At 44.5% G+C, this 21,230-nt stretch overlaps 1 protein-coding gene across 1 annotated transcript in view; it reads right to left on the bottom strand.

Moving 5' to 3' along the window:
- Positions 1-3,398: 3,398 nt before the first annotated feature.
- LOC106606411 (putative protein TPRXL) overlaps positions 3,399-21,230 on the bottom strand; it is a 23,178-nt gene continuing 5,346 nt past the window's right edge. Inside the window, exon 2 of the mRNA XM_045721279.1 lies at positions 3,399-4,043. Coding sequence (XP_045577235.1) covers positions 3,399-4,043 — 645 coding nt within the window. The remainder of the gene's footprint in view (positions 4,044-21,230) is intronic.

Raw genomic sequence — 21,230 nt, 5'->3', positions numbered from 1 at the left:
CAGGGAGTCTCCATTGTGATCTACACAGAATACTATCAGCATTTGCCTGTGGCCTACAGTAGTCTGAAGGTATTGGGCACCAAGGTAAGCCCTACAGTAGTCTGAAGGTATTAGGCACCAAGGTAAGTCCTACAGTAGTCTGAAGGTATTAGGCACCAAGGTAAGCCCTACAGTAGTCTGAAGGTATTGGGCACCAAGGTAAGCCCTACAGTAGTCTGAAGGTATTGCGCACCAAGGTAAGCCCTACAGTAGTCTGAAGGTATTAGGCACCAAGGTAAGCCCTACAGTAGTCTGAAGGTATTAGGCACCAAGGTAAGTCCTACAGTAGTCTGAAGGTATTAGGCACCAAGGTAAGCCCTACAGTAGTCTGAAGGTATTGGGCACCAAGGTAAGCCCTACAGTAGTCTGAAGGTATTGGGCACCAAGGTAAGCCCTACAGTAGTCTGAAGGTATTAGGCACCAAGGTAAGTCCTACAGTAGTCTGAAGGTATTAGGCACCAAGGTAAGCCCTACAGTAGTCTGAAGGTATTGGGCACCAAGGTAAGCCCTACAGTAGTCTGAAGGTATTGCGCACCAAGGTAAGCCCTACAGTAGTCTGAAGGTATTAGGCACCAAGGTAAGCCCTACAGTAGTCTGAAGGTATTAGGCACCAAGGTAAGTCCTACAGTAGTCTGAAGGTATTAGGCACCAAGGTAAGCCCTACAGTAGTCTGAAGGTATTGGGCACCAAGGTAAGCCCTACAGTAGTCTGAAGGTATTGGGCACCAAGGTAAGCCCTACAGTAGTCTGAAGGTATTAGGCACCAAGGTAAGTCCTACAGTAGTCTGAAGGTATTAGGCACCAAGGTAATCCCTACAGTAGTCTGAAGGTATTAGGCACCAAGGTAAGCCCTACAGTAGTCTGAAGGTATTGGGCACCAAGGTAAGCCCTACAGTAGTCTGAAGGTATTAGGCACCAAGGTAAGCCCTACAGTAGTCTGAAGGTATTAGACACCAAGGTAAGCCCTACAGTAGTCTGAAGGTATTAGGCACCAAGGTAAGCCCTACAGTAGTCTGAAGGTATTAGGCACCAAGGTAAGCCCTACAGTAGTCTGAAGGTATTAGGAAGAAGCCAGAGGTGATAGGATCTCACTAGACAGATTTGTGTTCTACTGTGGGTGGAGCCTGGTTCCTGATCTGTTTGAGGTGTCTTGCAAACTGGGATGGTCATTTTGGGTTAGACCGCACAACCAGATATGGGACCAGGCTATGTGGAGGCTAGGATAACAGCTACATGACTCTCACATGTCGAGATCTGGCTTCTTATGTTCCCTGTCTGGACATACCAAGCCAGACGATTGACCAATCCATCTGTTCAGCCATTTAGGAACAAATCAAAGAGAGGGAAATTTGGCCACCTGAGACATGACACTGTATGCGGTGACGATGATTGGGAGCTAGATAGTTACATATGTTCCATTATACAAGATACATTGGAGTTGTATAGATATTTTGTATTTTTTTATTTTGTAAATTTTGTTGTCATATTGTTATGGATGTGACACATTGGATGATAATGTAGAATACTGAGATACGGTAGTGACAATATCCCTCACAGATTGACTCCATAGTCTTCCATTTACTGGTTTACTGAGTTACTTTCACATGTAATGTGTCAAGACATCAGGTGCGTGTGCATGTCTTCCACCAGAACTCCATGATGTTGAACACTATTTTGGCTCGGAGGTTAACACTGCTGTTCAGTGTCTCAGTGTTCAGAATGATGAATTGGACCTGGAAATTAAACCATTATCAAAGACCTACCACTGAACCGATGTTGGAGGCTTGATGCAAAAGTAGTCCCCCAAAATAAATATTTAGTCTCTGTTTCTCTCTCCCATCCGCCATGTGCATTTACAGTGTGGCTTTGTGGCTGTGTTCTGGTCTCTGTCACCTCATGCAGTCATGTCACCTTTATGGATGGAGTTCTTAAGATGGATGGACATGGATGGATTGGTGGATGTGTGGGTGGATGGGTGGATGTGTGGATGGATGGGTAGATGTGTGGGTGGATTTACAGACGCATGGATGGATGGTGTCCCTTTTGATTCTCCCTACTGTTGTTCCTGTAAGTGGCCCAGTCACTCTTCTTTCTATTACATAAATACATAAAACACAACAAAAACAATGTTGTAATTAACTAACGAACGCTTCAAGTCTAGATTCCACTACCCAGAGATATCCAATGTAATATCACATCCTAGTTTTCAACCTTCCCAAGTTCTCCTATGTCACCCCACTCCTCCTCACACTCCACTAGCTTCCAGTCGAAGCTCGCATCCACTACAAGACCATGGTGCTAACCCATGGAGCAGCAAGAGGAACTGCCCCTCCCTACCTTCAGGCTATGCTCAAACCCTACACCCCAACCAGAGCACTCCGTTCTGCCACCTCTGGTCTCTCGGGCCCTCCCACCCCGACGGAACGGCAGCTACCGCTCAGCCAAGTCCAAGCTCATCTCTCTCTTGGAAGCAGCTTCCCCCTGAAGCTAGGACAGCAGGGTCCCTGCCCATCTTCCCCCTGAAGCTAGGCCAGCAGAGTCCCTGCCCATCTTCCCCCTGAAGCTAGGACAGCAGAGTCCCTGCCCATCTTCCCCCTGAAGCTAGGCCAGAAGAGCCCCTGCCCATCTTCCCCCTGAAGCTAGGACAGCAGAGTCCCTGCCCATCTTCCCCCTGAAGCTAGGACAGCAGAGTCCGTGCCCATCTTCCCCCTGAAGCTAGGACAGCAGGGTCCCTGCCCATCTTCCTCCTGAAGCTAGGACAGCAGAGTCCCTGCCCATCTTCCCCCTGAAGCTAGGACAGCAGGGTCCCTGCCCATCTCCCCCCTGAAGCTAGGACAGCAGAGTCCCTGCCCATCTTCCCCCTGAAGCTAGGACAGCAGAGTCCCTGCCCATCTTCCCCCTGAAGCTAGGACAGCAGAGTCCCTGCCCATCTTCCCCCTGAAGCTAGGACAGCAGGGTCCCTGCCCATCTTCCCCCTGAAGCTAGGACAGCAGAGTCCCTGCCCATCTTCTGAAAGCATCTGAAACCCTATCTCTATCTTAAATAATCCCCCTCCTCTCCTGGAATAATAATAATAACAATAATAATAATCCCCCCCCCCACAGTACCTGCTATGCCTGATATGTGTGATTTTCCCAACGAGCTACCTGAAGATGAATGCACTAACTGTAAGTTGTCCTGGATAAGAGTGTCTGCTAAATGGCAAAAATGTGAAATGTACTGTAAATCTAATGTGTTGTTATGCTCCCTAATTATTTTCCTGAACTGCAAAAACATGATTCACAGTGAACTGGATCGACACGCGGGAGATGAGGTGCTACTGTTACTGCCCTGTTGAGAGGAGGTGCTGCTGTTACTGCCCTACTGAGAGGAGGTGCTACTGTTACTGGCCTGCTGAGAGGAGGTGCTACTGTTACTGGCCTGCTGAGAGGAGGTGCTACTGTTACTGCCCTGCTGAGTGGAGGTGCTACTGTTACTGCCCTGCTGAGAGGAGGTGCTGCTGTTTCTGCCCTGCTGAGAGGAGGTGCTGCTGTTTCTGCCCTGCTGAGAGGAGGTGCTGCTGTTACTGCCCTGCTGAGAGGAGGTGCTGCTGTTAATGCCCTGCTGAGAGGTGGTGCTGCTGTTTCTGCCCTGCGGAGCGGAGGTGCTGCTGTTACTGCCCTGCTGAAAGGAGGTGCTACTGTTACTGCCCTTTTGAGAGGAGGTGCTACTGTTACTGCCCTGCGGAGAGGAGGTGCTGCTGTTACTGGCCTGCTGAGAGGAGGTGCTGCTGTTACTGCCCTGCTGAGAGGAGGTGCTGCTGTTACTCTCCTGTGCAAAGGATGTGCTGCTGTTACTGCCCTGCGGAGAGGAGGTGCTGCTGTTACTCTCCTGTGCAAAGGATGTGCTACTGTTACTGCCTTGTGTAGAGGAGGTGCTGCTGTTACTGCCCTGCGGAGAGGAGGTGCTGCTGTTACTGGCCTGCTTTCTTTCTTCCTCCTTACTATCCGTTGGATTAGGTATGATCTGTTACCCAAAATGAACCCTATGCTCTACTTAGTGTACAACGTTTGGGAGTAGTGCACTATAAAGGGAATAGGGTATAATTTGGAAGATAACCCTGGTATTTAAAGTGGGTACTGTTTGTGACTGTACCTTCGCTCTGATGTAAATGTCACAGTTCAGAATAACATTGGACGGGTTCCTCTCCTTCCTCTTCCATCCTGTCATCCACACACACACACACACACACACACACACACACACACACACACACACACACACACACACACACACACACACACACACACACACACACACACACACACACACACACACACACACACACACACACACACACACACACACACACACACACACATTGCCCTTATGTCACCACTAGAAGCCCGGGCTCTTCTCTTCTCGACCAACTAAGCTTTGAAATATTTGTTTTATTCACTCACGTCATTCGCTTTCTTGTTGTACTGTATCTATGCAAACAAGCCACTAATCAGAAAATCTGAGTCATGCAAAACATAAACCGACAGCTTGTGCCTAGTCAACTGCAGGGAGAGAGAGACAGTTCAGTGCTACTCTTTGGCTCTCTCACAGTGGTAGGTTTGCTCACTGTTTCTACCAGCTGTCACAGTCTCATGTCAGAATTAGACGTTCATTCATGTTTCTCCAACGTCAAATTTTCAAAGTTGTTCCAAACGTCACATTTTGTGTTTAAGGTTAGGGTTATGTTCAGGCATGAACTCCAAATTCGTAAGCTAATGGCATTAAGGTTTGGTATTGGCTTAAAACAAACATGACTTTAATCACTGGATTTCAATTTGGAACCTCTGGAATCACAGGCTTACAGCCATCCCTCATCCCCAATGCCCTAACAAAACTGAAACCTACTGAAAGGTAACAGCGCTCACTGTTGCTCTTGTGGCCGGTTTCCATGTAATCTACTGACGTCCTCAGACATGGATGGAAGTTGAATACTGACATGTATCACGGGTGACCTGGCTGGTTAGACTACAGACCGTTTGCTTTTAGACAGAACCAGGAACCGGACTGGGTGGCTGTCAGAGCATTCATCAAATACTATGAGAATGACAAACAATGGACCTACCTACTTACCCTAATGTCTCCTTTTTGTAATAGGGCTTACTAAATCTTGACTCAACACAACATGGTTCAACTAGGATTAAGGGATAATCCACCCTAGAAATGAAATGTGACGTGAACTTTACCTTTTTCAAACACAACTTTCTTGTTGTATGCTTGTTTTAGTCAATTACAAAACTACATTTAAGAAAAGTACATGTCTAAACATTACTTTTAAACATTGCCTGCTCCCTAGCGTTCTCACTACTAAATGTAATATTGTAGGGCGTCCTGAATGCCCCTTTTCATGATGGCACGAATGTTAGCCATGTTAGTGAATGCTAGCTAGCTACCAACCAGAACATTAAGCTAGCCAAGACCAACAACACAAACAAACAAACTATAATGCTACAAGTAATGAGTGGAGTTATAAACAGACTATACTACACAAGAACCTGTTGGGGCTCGGGGGCAGTATTGAGACATTTTGAAAAAAATATGTGCCCATTTTTAACTGCCTCCTACACCAACTCAGAAGCTAGGATATGCATATTATTAACACATTCGGATAGAAAACACTCTGAATTTTCTAAAAAAGTTTGAATGGTGTCTGTAAGTATAACAAAACTCATATTGCAGGCAAAAACCTGTGAAAAATAGATTTAAAAAAAAAGTGAATTTTGTGACTGTACTATTTAGTGTCATTGTTTTATAGATACCATAGTGAGAAAGGATTCATTTCGCAACACCTACGGCTTCCACTAGATGTCAACGATCTTTATAAAGTAGTTTGAAGCGTCTATGATAAACAGAGAGCAAATTAGAATCCAAGGAAGTTGACATGTCATCACTTCATTTTTTTGCGCCTGCGCATAAATCTGAGAAACGTGAGTTTTGTCTTCATTGTTTATCTCGACATAGGTTGTGTGAAAATATTACTGATGTTTAACGTTAAAAATGGACCAAAAGATTAATGCTAAACAACATTTGACATGTTTGAACGAACATAAATAGATTATTTACTAGGTTTTTTTTAGCTTTTCGGCGTGATTTTACAGTCCCCCACCACGTTTTGTGGGAGCATAATGAACGCTAAGTACTTGGTGTTATTTGGACATAAATTATGAACTTTGTCAAAAGAAACCACATTTGTTCCGGACCTGTGATGCCTTCCGGACCTGGGATGCCAGTCTTCTGATGGAGATAATCAAAGGTAAGGGGATATTTACAATGTTATTATCGATTTTAGATGATGCTAACTGTATAGCATAGCCTGTTGTTCTTAGCATAGCACCCCGTTTATTGCAAAATGTGATTTCCCAGTAAAGTTATTTTGAGATCTGGCCATTCGGTAGCAATTACGAGATGATAATATATTATTCTTTGAATGACAATATTATAATTTACCAATGTTTTCGAATAGTAATTTTGTTATGTTCACCGGAAGCATTTCAGAGAAGAAAAAAATCTGAATTTCACGCTACTGTAAAATGCTGTTTTTGGATATAAATATGAACTTGATGGAACAAAAAATGCATGTATTGTATAACATAATGTCCTAGGAGTGTCATCTGATGGAGATTGACAAAAGTTAGTGCATAATTCAAGCTGGTTTCTGCTTTTGGTGACGCCTGACCTTGAATTGAAAATGGATGTTTGTACTTTTGTGGCTATGTACTGTCCTAACATAATCTAACTTTATGCTTTTGCCGTAAAGCCTCTTTGAAAATCGAACAATGTGGTTAGATTAAGGAGATGTTTATCATTTAAATTGTGTAAAATAGTTGATTGTTTGAGAAATTGAAATTATTAGATTTTTGATGTTTTGAATTTCCAGCCTTGTTAGCAATCCCGGCTCGGGGTTCATTGCTAACCTGTAGCCCCAACAGGTTAAAAGTCTCACCTGTGATTAAATGTTTAGCACACACATAGCTACGTGTAGCCTACTTAGACACCGGGTCCCCACTATTTCTCACTCTCCCATGACGAATAGCCTGAAGCCACAGGGCTCTGCATTTCGAACAGTGGGTTGGGAATTTTGACCTGGTTACACGTACATTGAACAACATAACAGCTTTTCAGCATGTTTTGTTATTTCTGAATAACTAAAAATCGATTAGGAATTTGTCTCTTTTAAACTTGGGGTCAAATTAAATATATATTTTTTTTCACGTGCTGAATACAACAGCAGGGGTACGGAGAACAATGGGAAAGAATGTTTGTTTATCCCAATTTGTGGGTGGGGAATTCCTTATTATTACGTGAATATCAACTCTGAGTATAGGGTAAAACAAACTAGAACATTTCATAACAATTACCTGCACTCCAGATCACCCAATAAGACAATACATCCATCTGTCTACATCGTCATGACAAAATATACATGTTCAAATGTCCTCAGAGTACACAGTGTGCCATTAGAATAATATCCTTTCTTCCTTCAACTACCATGGTGCAAAGTGGGTTTCTCTCTCATCTTCCAACTTGCAAGCTCGCAGGGCCCTAACGCATTAACATAGCAACTTGACCAATAGCTTTGAGCTAGAAAGGACATCTACCAGGTTGAACATGGTGAGATTGTAACTTCTTAAAACTTCTTATGTGTACCTGGGACGGTAGCGTCCCACCTGGCCAACATCCGGTGAAATTGCAGAGCGCCAAATTCAAATTAAATTACTATAAATATTTTACTTTCATGAAATGACAAGTGTAATACATCAAAATTAAGCTTAACTTGTTGTTAATCCAGCCGCCGTGTCAGATTTCAAAAAGGCTTTACAGCAAAAGCAAACCATGCGATTATCTGAGGACAGCGCTCAGCACACAAAATATTACATACAGTTACCAGCCAAGTAGATTAGTCACGAAAGTCAGAAATAGCAATAAAATGAATCACTTACCTTTGATGATCTTCATATGGTTGCACTCACAAGACTCCCAGTTACACAATAAATGTTTGTTTTGTTCGATAATGTCCCTCTTTATATCCAAAAACCTCGATTTTGTTGGCGCGTTTTGTTCAGTAATCCAATGGCTCAAATGCGGTCACAACAGGCAGACGGAAATTCCAAATAGTACCGGTAAAGTTTGTAGAAACATGTCAAACGATGTTTATAATCAATCCTCAGGTTGTTTTTAGCCTAAATAATCGATAATATTTCAACCGGACAGTAGCGTCGTCAATATAAAAGAAAAACAAGAAAGGCGCGCTCTCGGTCGTGCGCAGCAAACAGCTCTGGGGACATCCCACTATCCACTCACTCAAAGTTGTCATTCTCCCTCATTTTTCAGAATAAAAGCCTGAAACAATGTCTAAAGACTGTTCACAGCTAGTGGAAGCCATAGGGAACGGAATCTGGGTCCTATCTCCTTAAATGTTCGATAGGCTTTCATTGGAAAAACAGCTATTTCAAAATAATGGCACTTCCTGGATGGACTTTCCTCAGTTTTTCGCCTGCCATTTCAGTTCTGTTGTACTCACAGAAACTTTGGAGTGTTTTATATCCAAATCTACTAATTATATGCATATCCTAGCTTCTGGGCCTGAGTAGCAGACAGTATACTTTGGGCACGCTTTTCATCCAGAGGTGAAAATAGTGCCTCCTACCCTAGTGAGGTTAAATGATAGTACAGTTTGTTTCAGGGATTGTACAACTAGCTAACTACTTCACATACTGATACTGACATTGGTATTCTTTTGTGTAGCTACGTTTTTCCAGCTTGCTACCTAGCTGGCCAGACAGCCTTTATACAGAGTGCATTGCATTCTGGGTTTTGTAGTCGACTTTAGTTCTGCAGATTTCCGCAAGAATGTTCACATGTTACTTCCTAACTTATTATATAGATGTTTATAAACTGGGTGGTTCGATCCCTGAATGCTGATTGGCTGAAAGCCGTTGTATAACATACCGTATACCATGGGTATGAGAAAACATTTATTTTTTACTTTGATTATGTTGTTAACCAGTTTGTAATAGCAATAAGGCACCTCGGGGTTTGTGATATACGGCCAATATACCACGGCTAAGGGCTGTGTCCTAGCACTCCGCGTTGTTGTGCGTAAGAACAGCCCTTATCTGTGGTATATCTGCCATATATCCCACCCCCTCGGGTCTTACTGCTTAAATAAACCACATATGTTGTTCTCACATATTTGCGCTATTTAACAATGTAAATCATAGAAATGTGTGGTTTTGAGTGGATTATTCCTTTAAGGTAATTGAGTTTGTGTCACAAATTACAACCTATTCTCTATACAGTGCACTTTTTACCCCTTTTCCTCTCCAATTTCATGGTATCCAATTGGTAGTTACAGTCTTGTCTCATCGCTGTAACTCCCGTACGGACTCGGGAGAGGCAAAGGTCAAGAGCCGTTCGTCCCCCGAAACACAACCCATCACTGCTTCTTGATTAACCCAGAAGCCAGCCACGCCAATGTGTCAGAGGAAACTCCATACACCTTGCAACTGTGTCAGCGTGCTCTGCGCCTGGCCAGCCACAGGAGTCTCTAGTGCGCGATGGGACAAGGATATCCCTGCCCGCCAAACCCTCCCCTAACCCGGACGACGCAGGGCCAATTGTGCGCTGCCCCATGGGTCTCCCGGTTACGGCCGGCTGCGACAGAGCCTGGACTCGAACCCAGAATTTCTAGTGGCACAGCTAGCACGGGGATGTAGTGCCTTAAACCACCGCGCCACTCAGGAGGCCTAGTGCACTTCTTCTGACCAGGGCCCAAGGAATAGGGGGACATTTGGGACGCTGACAAATGTGCTAGACAGAAGGTCAATGTCCAGGATATTGCAGTACATATTGTGTCTATACAGTTAAGGTTTAGCTTTATCAGATGTTCACGTTTCGAGAGTATTATATTGAATGTGTTTAGAGATCACTGTACATAGTGTAATAGTTTGTGTGTACTGGGGCACACCGTAGCAAAACTATGTAACTCTGGCCTGTATACGTGCAACAGGACACAGACAGGGGCTTGAAACCTGAGGCTGCTCTACCTGCTGCTTCTTGCTCTCAGAGATAGAGAAAGCGAGAGAGAGGGAACGAGAGGGAGAGAGAGAGGAGAGAGAGGGAGAGAAAGGGTGCCAAGGAAAGCCTGTAAGGACAGAGGGAGAGGGGGGAGAGGGGGGACAGAGGGTGGGCCAGAGATGTAAGGATAAAAAGAGATAGAGAGAGGGGGGAGAGAGGGAGATCACGAGGTGGAGAGAAGAGGAGGGTGAGAAAGAGAGAGATGGGTGGAGGGAGGGAAAAAGAGAGGTGTAGAGACAATTACAGGTAGATGAGGGAGAGAGAGACAGAGAGAGACAGCGAGAGAGTGATCCTAAACGGAGGGGTGGAATTCTCCTCTGACACAGGCCTGTCAGCACTCCCAGCAGTCACCTCAGAGCTCTGTCATCCCCATGGTGACGACGGAATGTTTTCTTTAATAATAGGCAACTTGGAACCCTGCGAGTGTCCCCGCACACAGATATTCTTACTCATGCTATACCAACACCTGTCAAAAGAAGTGCTCCCCTCAGATCTTGACGAGGAAGACTGCTACTGCTAGGAAATCCTTAGGCTGGGCGTACGCACACACAACTGCAAACACAAACTCGCGAGCACACACACACACGAAAACCTTTGTACACACACACACACGCACACACACAACTGCACACACACACACACTCGCGAGCACACACACACACGAAAACCTTTGTACACACACACACACACACACACACACACACACACACACACACACACACACACACACACACACACACACACACACACACACACGCGCACACACACAGACACACACACACACACACACACACACACACACACACACACACACACACACACACACACACACACACACACACACGCGCCCTGACAGATCGGAAGGCTTAATTCCCCAAAAAGAAGCCTGAAGCAAAAGAAAGTTTGACAACAAATCTATCTCTCTAAAACAGCTGACATCTGGACTTAGGAACTCAAGGGAAGAATTTGAAAGGAACAAATTAGAGGTTATTGTTCATAGAGGGATGTTAGGACTGAGAGAGATTGTAGTGGCCAGTATGTGATGTAATCTATCTCACCTCTGAGTGTCTGCACTGTGTGAATGTGGAGGAGGAAGGAGGTGCTTTGGTTCGGTCTCATTGAGGTTCCGCGATTACAGAAGAGCGAGGCTGGCTTGGTGACAACATGGGCAGGGACGGAGGAAGCTTGGAGGAGGCCCGAGGAGGACCAGACGAGGCCTCAAGGAGCTAGATCTTTGTCCTCTACCCTGTTATTTTGACATATGGAGATATTGAAAACCACTCTCCTTTTTGATACGTATGGTTTAACTCTGACTTGAATATTATTGTGAGACCCTGGAGGCAATGCCATGATCTGTATAGGGATAATGAGATATCAATTTAATTCAAAGTCATCCTCCCAACTCTCCTTGAAATAAACCAGGCCTACACCACATCATGAGAATCATTGTGTGAAATGTACTGTACCTGAGCACCACAATACCCCTTGCAGCATTTTCCCAGAATCGTATAATTATAATGTCTATTCACATGTCATTGTGGCTTAATTCCTCTTAATAAAGACCAAGTACAGAATGTGCTCATTAAAGCAGTAATGGATACGAGGCGTTGTATCTCCAGTTCCTTAATGCTATTGTTACCTATGGGAGAGACACCGTATCCCAAAGTGCTTGGCAGCGCTAACGCTAGCTAGCCGGGGCTAGTCTGGCTCTGCGGTCTGTGTCTTTATCACTCACCTGGTTGGCTGGTGGGAAGAAAATGGCTGACAATTGGATGAGGGCTGGGGCAGCATCCTGGCAAGCAGGTACAGTAGGACAGGTGATACCATGGGAATCTCTGAGGATCTGGGAAATTAAGGGCAATTGATTTGTTGTGCATATTACTGTGAGCGTTTCACCGGTGGGAAAGAGATCATGTTTTCTTTCTGCTTGGTAAATGACAGAGATCACTCTGCCACTATTTTACACAGGCAGTAGGTAGCCTAGCGATTGGAGCATTTGGCCAGTAACTAAAATGTCGCTAGTTTGACTCCCCGAGCCGACAATGGGAAACAATCTGTTGATGTGCCCTTGAGCAAGGCTGTTAGCCCTAATTGCTCAAGGCAGACCCTGACTGTGACCCCATACTCTCAGGGTGTCTCAGGGAGAGCGGGATCTGGGGGAAAAAAAACAAGATTTCCAATCTACACATGCATTTTAATACACACTTGTACATGTGTGAAATAGGACAAATATAAGCCCCCACCAAACTATTGTTATTTTGTGTAACCAAAGTGACCAGTGAAAGTTCCATAGAAGTAATATGTCCCCATTGGTGACATGTTCCTAATATGTCAGTACATAACAATGGTTAAATGCCATTATTTTGACATATTCTAAAGACACTATGTTGTCTCAATATCAACTAATTTAACTTTTTTTTATGATATATCCAAACTGTCCTAACGTTTTTCCCTTGTCCGCTCCTGCAGTTCCAGTGACATACTGTATGTACAGTGGGATTTTACATGAGCAGGATTGACTTTCTGAGGATGGCCCATGATGATGTGAGTCCATTCCACTGCACTATTTACAGAGAGGGGTGACTTGACAGAGAAATCAATGCTGCCTGCATCACTAATACCAGAAACTCCATACTGCATTTACCTCCATGCCACGGTAACTATTGACTTATCTTGCCAAAACTATCGTAGGGTGAAAACATATAATACTGAAAACTAAACAAAGATTGTCATGAAAGGGTAGGAATAGAGATGTTTTTTTTATGACAGTATTATCCAAAGATTATATTTTTCTTATTGTATTTCTCTGACTGTGGGTGTAGCTTTGTGTTTTACCCACATTCTGAAAATGTATTGTGTTTTTAAATGTGCCATGGCCTGGCTGTTTGACAGGGTGGTGTAGGGTGAAGCTGTCCCTAGACGCTGATCTTGGGTCAGTTCAGCATTTTCTCCACTATTGGTTAAGGGTAGGATTAGGGGAGGGAAAGCTGATCTTATATCTCCACCAGGGGAGGCTGGTGGAGGAGCTATAGGAGGACGGGCTCATTGTAATGGCTGGAATGGAATAAATAGAACGGTATCAAATACATATATGGAAACCACATGTTTGACTCTGTTCCATGAATTCCATTCCAGTCATTACAACAAGCCCACTCCTCCCATCAGCCTCCTCTGATCTGCACCTAGAGTAAACTTCACCTCGGAGCACGACAGGACAGTGGGGATGAGACATGTTAAATATAAAAGTCACCTGATATTATTATTTTTTTTTTTTTTACATTTGCCCCCCAAAGCCATGAAATGTTAGATTGTGTAGAGAGAGAGAGAGAGAGAGAGAGAGAGAGTAGGGAGATGGGGGGAGAGAGAGAGAGAGAGACAGAGAGAGAGGAGGGAGGGAGAGAGAGGAGAGGAAAGAGGGGAAAGAGAGAGGAGAGAAAGACAGACAGGGAGAGAGGAGAGAAAGACAGACAGACTGAGAGAGGAGAGAGAGAGAGGAGAGGAGAGAGTGTACATCAACCATTTGTGCATCGTTACAACACTGTATATATACATAGTATGACATTTGTAATGTCTTTATTATTTTGAAACTTCTGTATGTGTAATGTTTACTGTTCATTTTTATTGTTTATTTCACTTTCGTATATTATCTACCTCACTTGCTTTGGCAATGTTAACATATGTTTCCCATGCCAATAAAGCCCCTTGCATTGAATAGAGGGGAGAGAGAGGAGAGAGAGAGAGAGAGAGAGAGAGAGATGGAGAGGAGGGAGAGACAGCGGGAGAGGGAGAGGTAGAGAGAGAGGAGGGACAGACAGAGAGACAGATAAAGAGTAGAGGGAGGGAGGGAGGGAGGGAGGGAGGGAGGGAGGGAGGGAGGGAGAGAGAGAGAGAGAGAGAGAGAGAGAGAGAGAGAGAGTTAAAGTTTAAAGTTAGTGAGGGAAATACAAGTCTCCAGCTTCAGCGATTTTTGTAATTCGTTCCAGTCACTGGCAGCAGAGAACTGGAAGGAAAGGCGGCCAAAGGGGGTGTTGGCTTTAGGGATGACCAGTGAGTTATACCTGCTGGAGCGCGTGCTACGGGTGGGTGTTGTTATCGTGACCAGTGAGCTGAGATAAGGCGGAGCATTACCTAGCATAGACTTATAAATGACCTGGAGCCAGTGGGTCTGGAGACAAATATGTAGCGAGGGCCAGCCAACGAGAGCATACAGGTCGCAGTGGTGGGTGGTATAAGGGGCTTTGGTGACGAAACGGATGGCACTGTCATAGACTGCATCCAGTTTGCTGAGTAGAGTATTGGAAGCTATTTTGTAAATTGACATCGGTAGGATAGTCAGTTTTACGAGGGCATGTTTGGCGGCGTGAGTGAAGGATGCTTTGTTGCGAAATAGGAAGCTGGTTCTAGATTTAATTTTGGATTGGAGATGTTTAATATGAGTCTGGAAGGAGAGTTTACAGTCTAGCCAGACACCTAGGTATTTGTAGTCGTCCACATATTCTAAGTCAGAACCGTCCAGAGTAGTGATGCTAGTCGGACGGGCGGGTGCGATACGAGCAGTAAGCTGGGCCTGGGTCTCTGTTCACAAACACACCGCACAGAGCCCCAGGACAGCAACACAATTAGACCCAACCAAATCATGAGACAACAAAAAGATAATTACTTGACACATTGGGAAGAATTAACAAAAAAACAGAGGCAACTAGAATGATATTTGGCCCCGAACAGAGAGAACACAGTGGCAGAATACCTGACCAATGTGACCGACCTAAACTTAAGGAAAGCTTTGACTATGTACAGACTCAGTGAGCATAGCCTTGCTATTGAGAAAGGCCGGCGTAGGCAGACCTGGCTCTCAAGAGAAGACAGGCTACGTGCACACTGCCCACACAATGAGGTGTAAACCAAGCTGCACTTCATAACCTCCTGCCAAACGTATGACCATACTAGAGACACATATTTCCCTCAGATTACATAGATCCACAAATCATTCGAAAAACAAACCCAATTATGACAAGCTCCCATATATACTGGGTGAAGTACTGGTTGAAATACCTGTCGATATGGGCCATCACAGCAGCAAGATCACAGCAGCAAGATCACAGCAGCAAGATCACAGCAGCAAGATTTGTGACCTGTTGCCACTAGAAACACCATTGTAAATATTACCCATATTTATGTTTATTTATTTTATTACAACACTGTGTATAGACATGATATTACATTTGGAATGTCTTTATTATTTTGAAACTTCTGTGAGTGTAATGTTTGCTGTTCATTTTTATTGTTTATTTCACTTTTGTTTATTATCTAGTTCACTTGCTTTGGCAATGTTAACATTTGTTTCCCATGCCAATAAAGCCCTTAAATTGAATTGAATTGAGAATGAGAGAGAGAGAGAGAGAGAGAGAGAGAGAGAGAGAGAGAGAGAGAGAGAACTCTACATCTGTGTGTCTGTGTGCTTCTGTTTACCCACACATCCACCACCAACTCCATCAGTGAAAGTGATAGAAACTCTCCCACGCAGCAGAAGGCCCGACACCAGGTCCATCCTCTCCATACTCACCATGAATAGTTAGCATACAGACCTTATAGCCTCATTATGTGTCCTCCATTGACCAATGATGGTCAGCAATCAGGCAGGGCCTGTAGTAAGTTAGCAAGCAGGCAGGCAGGCAGCAGGGCCTGTAGTAAGTTAGCAGGCAGGCAGTAGGGCCTGTAGTAAGTTTGCAGGCAGGCAGACAGGCAGCAGGGCCTGCAGTAACTTAGCAAGCAGGCAGGCAGGCAGGCAGCAGGGCCTGTAGTAAGTTAGCAGGCAGGCAGTAGGGCCTGTAGTAAGTTAGCAGGCAGGCAGTAGGGCCTGTAGTAAGTTTGCAGGCAGGCAGACAGGCAGCAGGGCCTGCAGTAACTTAGCAAGCAGGCAGGCAGGCAGGCAGCAGGGCCTGTAGTAAGTTAGCAGGCAGGCAGTAGGGCCTGTAGTAAGTTTGCAGGCAGGCAGACAGACAGGCAGCAGGGCCTGCAGTAACTTAGCAAGCAGGCAGGCAGGCAGGCAGCAGGGCCTGTAGTAAGTTAGCAGGCAGGCAGTAGGGCCTGTAGTAAGTTAGCAGGCAGGCAGTAGGGCCTGTAGTAAGTTAGCAGGCAGGCAGCAGGGCCTGTAGTAAGTTAGCAGGCAGGCAGTAGGGCCTGTAGTAAGTTAGCAGGCAGGCAGACAGGCAGACAGGCAGCAGGGCCTGCAGTAAGTTAGCAGGCAGGCAGACAGGCAGCAGGGCCTGCAGTAAGTTATCAGGCAGAAAGGCAGTAGGGCCTGTAGTAAGTTAGCAGGCAGGCAGTAGGGCCTGTAGTAAGTTAGCAGGCAGGCAGACAGGCAGCAGGGCCTGCAGTAAGTTATCAGGCAGAAAGGCAGTAGGGCCTGTAGTAAGTCAGCAGGCAGGCAGACAGGCAGCAGGGCCTGCAGTAAGTTATCAGGCAGAAAGGCAGTAGGGCCTGTAGTAAGTTAGCAAGCAGGCAGCAAAAGGCTAGACTTATTTTTCTACTGTATTATTGACTGTATGTTTGTTTTACTCCATGTGTAACTCTGTGTTGTTGTATGTGTCGAACTGCTTTGCTTTATCTTGGCCAGGTCGCAATTGTAAATGAGAACTTGTTCTCAACTTGCCTACCTGGTTAAATAAAGGTGAAATGAAATAAAATAAATAAAAAGGCCTGTAATAAGTTAGCAGGCAGAAAAGCAGCAGGGCCTGCAGTAAGTTAGTACTGTACTGTAGGTGAGTAATGACGGCAGGCCCTCTCAGGGAGTAAGCATTACCTCTAGAATCCATGCAGTTTGTCATCATTTGAGGCAGAGCTCAGGACTGATCCTGTATTTGCCCCGAGTCCATCTAACAAAGACCAGACTATCCCAGTTAATCTGATTCAAAGCAATTTGTTCAATTATATGGAGGCTGGAAAGTGGAAACTGATCTCCGACTTGAGACTTGGGTTCCATTGCATCCAGGAATAATGCTATTGGAAAGTTAGCTTGGGTTCTGGCAGAGTGGTACAGGATTTCTGCTGCTGCTGCTCTCACATTGGTTGAAGTTTTTCTGTAACTGTGAGCAAGAATGAATAAAGTCATGAAGAAGTCATTCGGACTGTTTGCGTAGATATCGATGCAATGTGTCGAGAGAGAGAGAGAGAGAGAGAGAGAGAGAGAGAGAGAGAGAGAGAGAGAGAGAGAGAGAGAGAGAGAGAGAGAGAGAGAGAGAGAGAGAGAGAGAGAGAGAGAGAGAGAGAGAGAGAGAGAGAGAGAGAGAGAGAGAGAGAGAGGTGTTTTGGGGGACGTAGATGACATAAGGGTGTTGTAGGGTGTCTTAAGGATCCAGGGGCCTCCCCAGATGGTTTGTGTGTACGTAGCGCCCTGTTGAGCGTGCCTGGGCAGAAAACAGGTACATCTGCCAACCGTAGTCATTGACGACAGCCAGGGCGGGTGCAGAGAAATGTATAATGTTCACACATGCAGCGACTGTAACCAGTGTCCAAGAACACCAATTAGGCCCGTTTTAGATATTGTAGTCGAGACAAAGAGAGTTATTTTCCATCTGTTTCGTGTCCATTTCCCTTTTTCTCTCCATGAAAGTAATAAAAAGAGAAGAATGGTTGTATTTAGTGATTTGGATTTTGAATCATCTCAACTAGGGTCTTCAGCGGTGCAGAGTGTACTGTACAACAAGGCCTTATAACAGGATGAGGGGGTTTCCCCTATTGTTACATCCTTTAACAACATGATTTCATTCATTATCCTAATGCTGTTGGAGCGACTTAGTGCATTCATGTTAAGATAGGTAGTTGAGACAACCACACATCACAGTCATAGTAAACACATTTTTCCTCAATAAAGAAGTTATCAAGTGCAAACTTTTTTTTATGTTGGGAAGAAAACTGAGATGTCTTATTTAAGATATTGTTATACTATTACTGAATGAATTTCATTCAGCATTTAATGTCATCAGGATATTGAACAAGACACTCTTAGATCCTCTGTTTCACATTGCCAGTGACTCAAATCCAATTTTTGTTGCATATCTGATTCAAATCTGTTCTTTTTCCTGCAGTCTGAACAGCCAGAAGACACATCGTATCGGATATTTCAAACCACCCTCGTAGGATACAAATCTGATTCCTGGCCATGTGACTTGTGTCTGAACGGTCAAATCAGATTTATACTGTTATTTGGCATATCTTGTTGCTTGCTAGCTGCTATGTTTACAGTTTGACAAGAACATGATGTGGTAGCCAACTAGCTTGTTAATTGTTTACAATCAATTAATGAATGTGCCAGAAAGCCAAATAGCTACATAGCTAGCTAGTTGACTGCTGTGGCTAGCCAAAAAGGACTAGTTTTGAAAGTTGGATCAACTTATTCTTTGAGACTTTATAAGTGTTCTTATACTAGGATTTTGAACATTCAAAGCAACTGGGAAACGTCCATAGCAGACATTGTTGTCACCTCAGCTTGCTACATAACATCTGAGTGATAGGAAGCAGGAGCACCACCACCAATCAGCCTACACCACTGCGCACACACCTGCCATTACTATGACAACTAGTGTAGCCATGTCAGCAAATGACTGCTGTCTCAAACCACACAAATCCCATTTGGTCATTTGTAACTTGCTGTTTGGACAGTATCCAAAATAAAACTGATCTGAGCTTTAAGGCCTGCAGTGTGAACAAGGCTTTTGACTCTTGAAATGATATTGGGAATTTCCCTGTTATTCCCCTTGTATTCTCCTATTAGGTCAGCACAGTAGAAGAAGTGATGCGTGTCAGAAATGAAATGTCAGCACGACGTCACAATGATTTCAGCACAAAGTCACGTTTCTACTTCGAGGGTTCAATGACCTTCTTCTGTGTGATCATGGAGAGCACACTCCATGAGACTGCATAGTGTGACATCACTGTCAGCGCTGGGACAGAGTGCGGTCGGACGTACAGTTTCACTTCCCTGTCTGTCTCATGGAGAGGATGTTATTAACAGGGCTAATCACTAAATACAGTAACTGTGTCTTCAGTCTTCCCTGTCTGTCTCATGGAGAGGATGTTATTAACAGGGCTAATCACTAAATACAGTAACTGTGTCTTCAGTCTTCCCTGTCTGTCTCATGGGGAGGATGTTAACGGGGCTGATCACTAAATACAGTAACTGTGTCTTCAGTCTTCCCTGTCTGTCTCATGGGGAGGATGTTAACGGGGCTGATCACTAAATACAGTAACTGTGTCTTCAGTCTTCCCTGTCTGTCTCATAGGGAGGATGTTAACGGGGCTGATCACTAACTACAGTAACTGTGGCTTCAGTCTTCCCTGTCTGTCTCATGGGGAGGATGTTAACGGGGCTGATCACTAAATACAGTAAGTAGAGAGACTAAAAAGCCACCAAAGGAAAAGCAAATGTAAAAAGGTTTGTTTTAAGATCTTTTAAATATGTCCACAGTTTCGGCCCCCTTCATGTTCTCTGGCAGGCTATTCCAGAGGCTGGGGGCATAGTCAGTAAAGGCTGCCTCTCCATTCCTCTTGGTCCGAGTGGCACAGCGGTCTTAGGCACTGCATCTCAGTGCTAGAGGTGTCACTACAGACCCTGGTTTGATCCCAGGCTGTATTACAACCGGCTGTGATCGGGAGTCCTATAGGGCGGCGCACAATTGGCACAGTGTCGTCTGGGTTAGGGAAGCATTTGGCCAGGGTAGCCTGTCATTGTGAAATAAGAATTTGTTCATTACTGACTTACCTGGTTAAATAAATACAATAAAATGCAAAGGCCAGTGCCAGTGCCAGAGGACCTGATCGACCTAGTGGTACATAACTGAAAGCATGTCTGATATTTTTCACAGATTTTTTCTAAATCCCAGGCAGCCAGTTCAGAGACTTTAAACCGGTGTAATATGTGTTCTCTGTCTGGTCCTGGTCCGGGTCCGTGCTGCAGCATTCTGCATGTTTTGCAGTTGAACAATGGTTTTATTGGGTAGACCAGACAGGAGAGCATTACAGTAGTCGAGCCTGCTTGTGGTAAAAGCATGGATGATTCTCTCTGTATCACAGGGGAGGCTGCTGAGGGGAGGATGGCTCATAATAATGGCTGGAACGGAGCAAATGGAATGGCATCAAACAATGTGTTTGATGTATTTGATACCATTCCACCAATACCGCTCCAGCCATTACCACAAGCCAGTCCTCCCAAATGAAGGTGCCACCAACCTCCTGTGCTGTATCAGCCTGAGATAGAAATGGCCGCACGTTGGCAATGTTCCTCAGGTGGTAAAAAGCTATTTTGGTCACATTCCTAAAGTGTGATTTCGAAATTGAATTCAGCATTTAAAATAACACCTAGGTTTTTTTACCTGGTGATTTATCTTTATTGCCTGTGAATTAAAATGTGCAGCCAGATTCTCTCTCTGTGCTTTGGCACCAGTAATAAATACCTCAGTCAATCATTCACCGTGAGTAGGGACATTGTCACTGTGTGACGTTTGGAAGTAGCGGTTGTGGAGATCATGTTCCCTTTTCTCTGGAGCTAGCAGTGTGCTGGTACTGTGGTGTGGTGTATTCCCCGTGACCAGGTGAAGGGCCTTGCTGACACTCTCTGCTTGGTACTGCATCTCTGGAGTTCCAGTACTTCTCTCTCAACAACCACACTCTGTCCCTGCATGGTCACCTCTTCTCTGTGGCTATGACAGACTTACCCTCAATGGTCTAAAGTACTTAGGTAAAAATCATTTTACTTCACTACATTCCCAAGGAAAATTATGTACTTTTTACTCCATCCATTTTCCCTGACACCCAAAAGTTCTCGTTACACTTTGAAAGCTTAGCATGACAGGAAAATGGTCTAATTCACACACTTATCAAAAGAACATCCCTGGTCATCCATACTATTGCAGTGTGCCCCTGGCTATCTGTAAATACTTTTTAAAAAGCAAATTGTGAATTTTGGTTTGCTTAATATAAAGAATTTGAAAATATTTTAACTTTTGATACTTGAGTATATTTTTGCAATTACATTTACTTTTGATAGTTAAGTATATTTAAAACCAAATACTTTTAGACTTT

The sequence above is a fragment of the Salmo salar genome, chromosome ssa06 (assembly GCF_905237065.1).
Source record: "Salmo salar chromosome ssa06, Ssal_v3.1, whole genome shotgun sequence".
Taxonomy (NCBI): domain Eukaryota; kingdom Metazoa; phylum Chordata; class Actinopteri; order Salmoniformes; family Salmonidae; genus Salmo; species Salmo salar.
The sequence above is the reverse complement of the archived record's forward strand: the minus strand, read 5'-3'. Positions and strand labels throughout refer to the sequence as shown.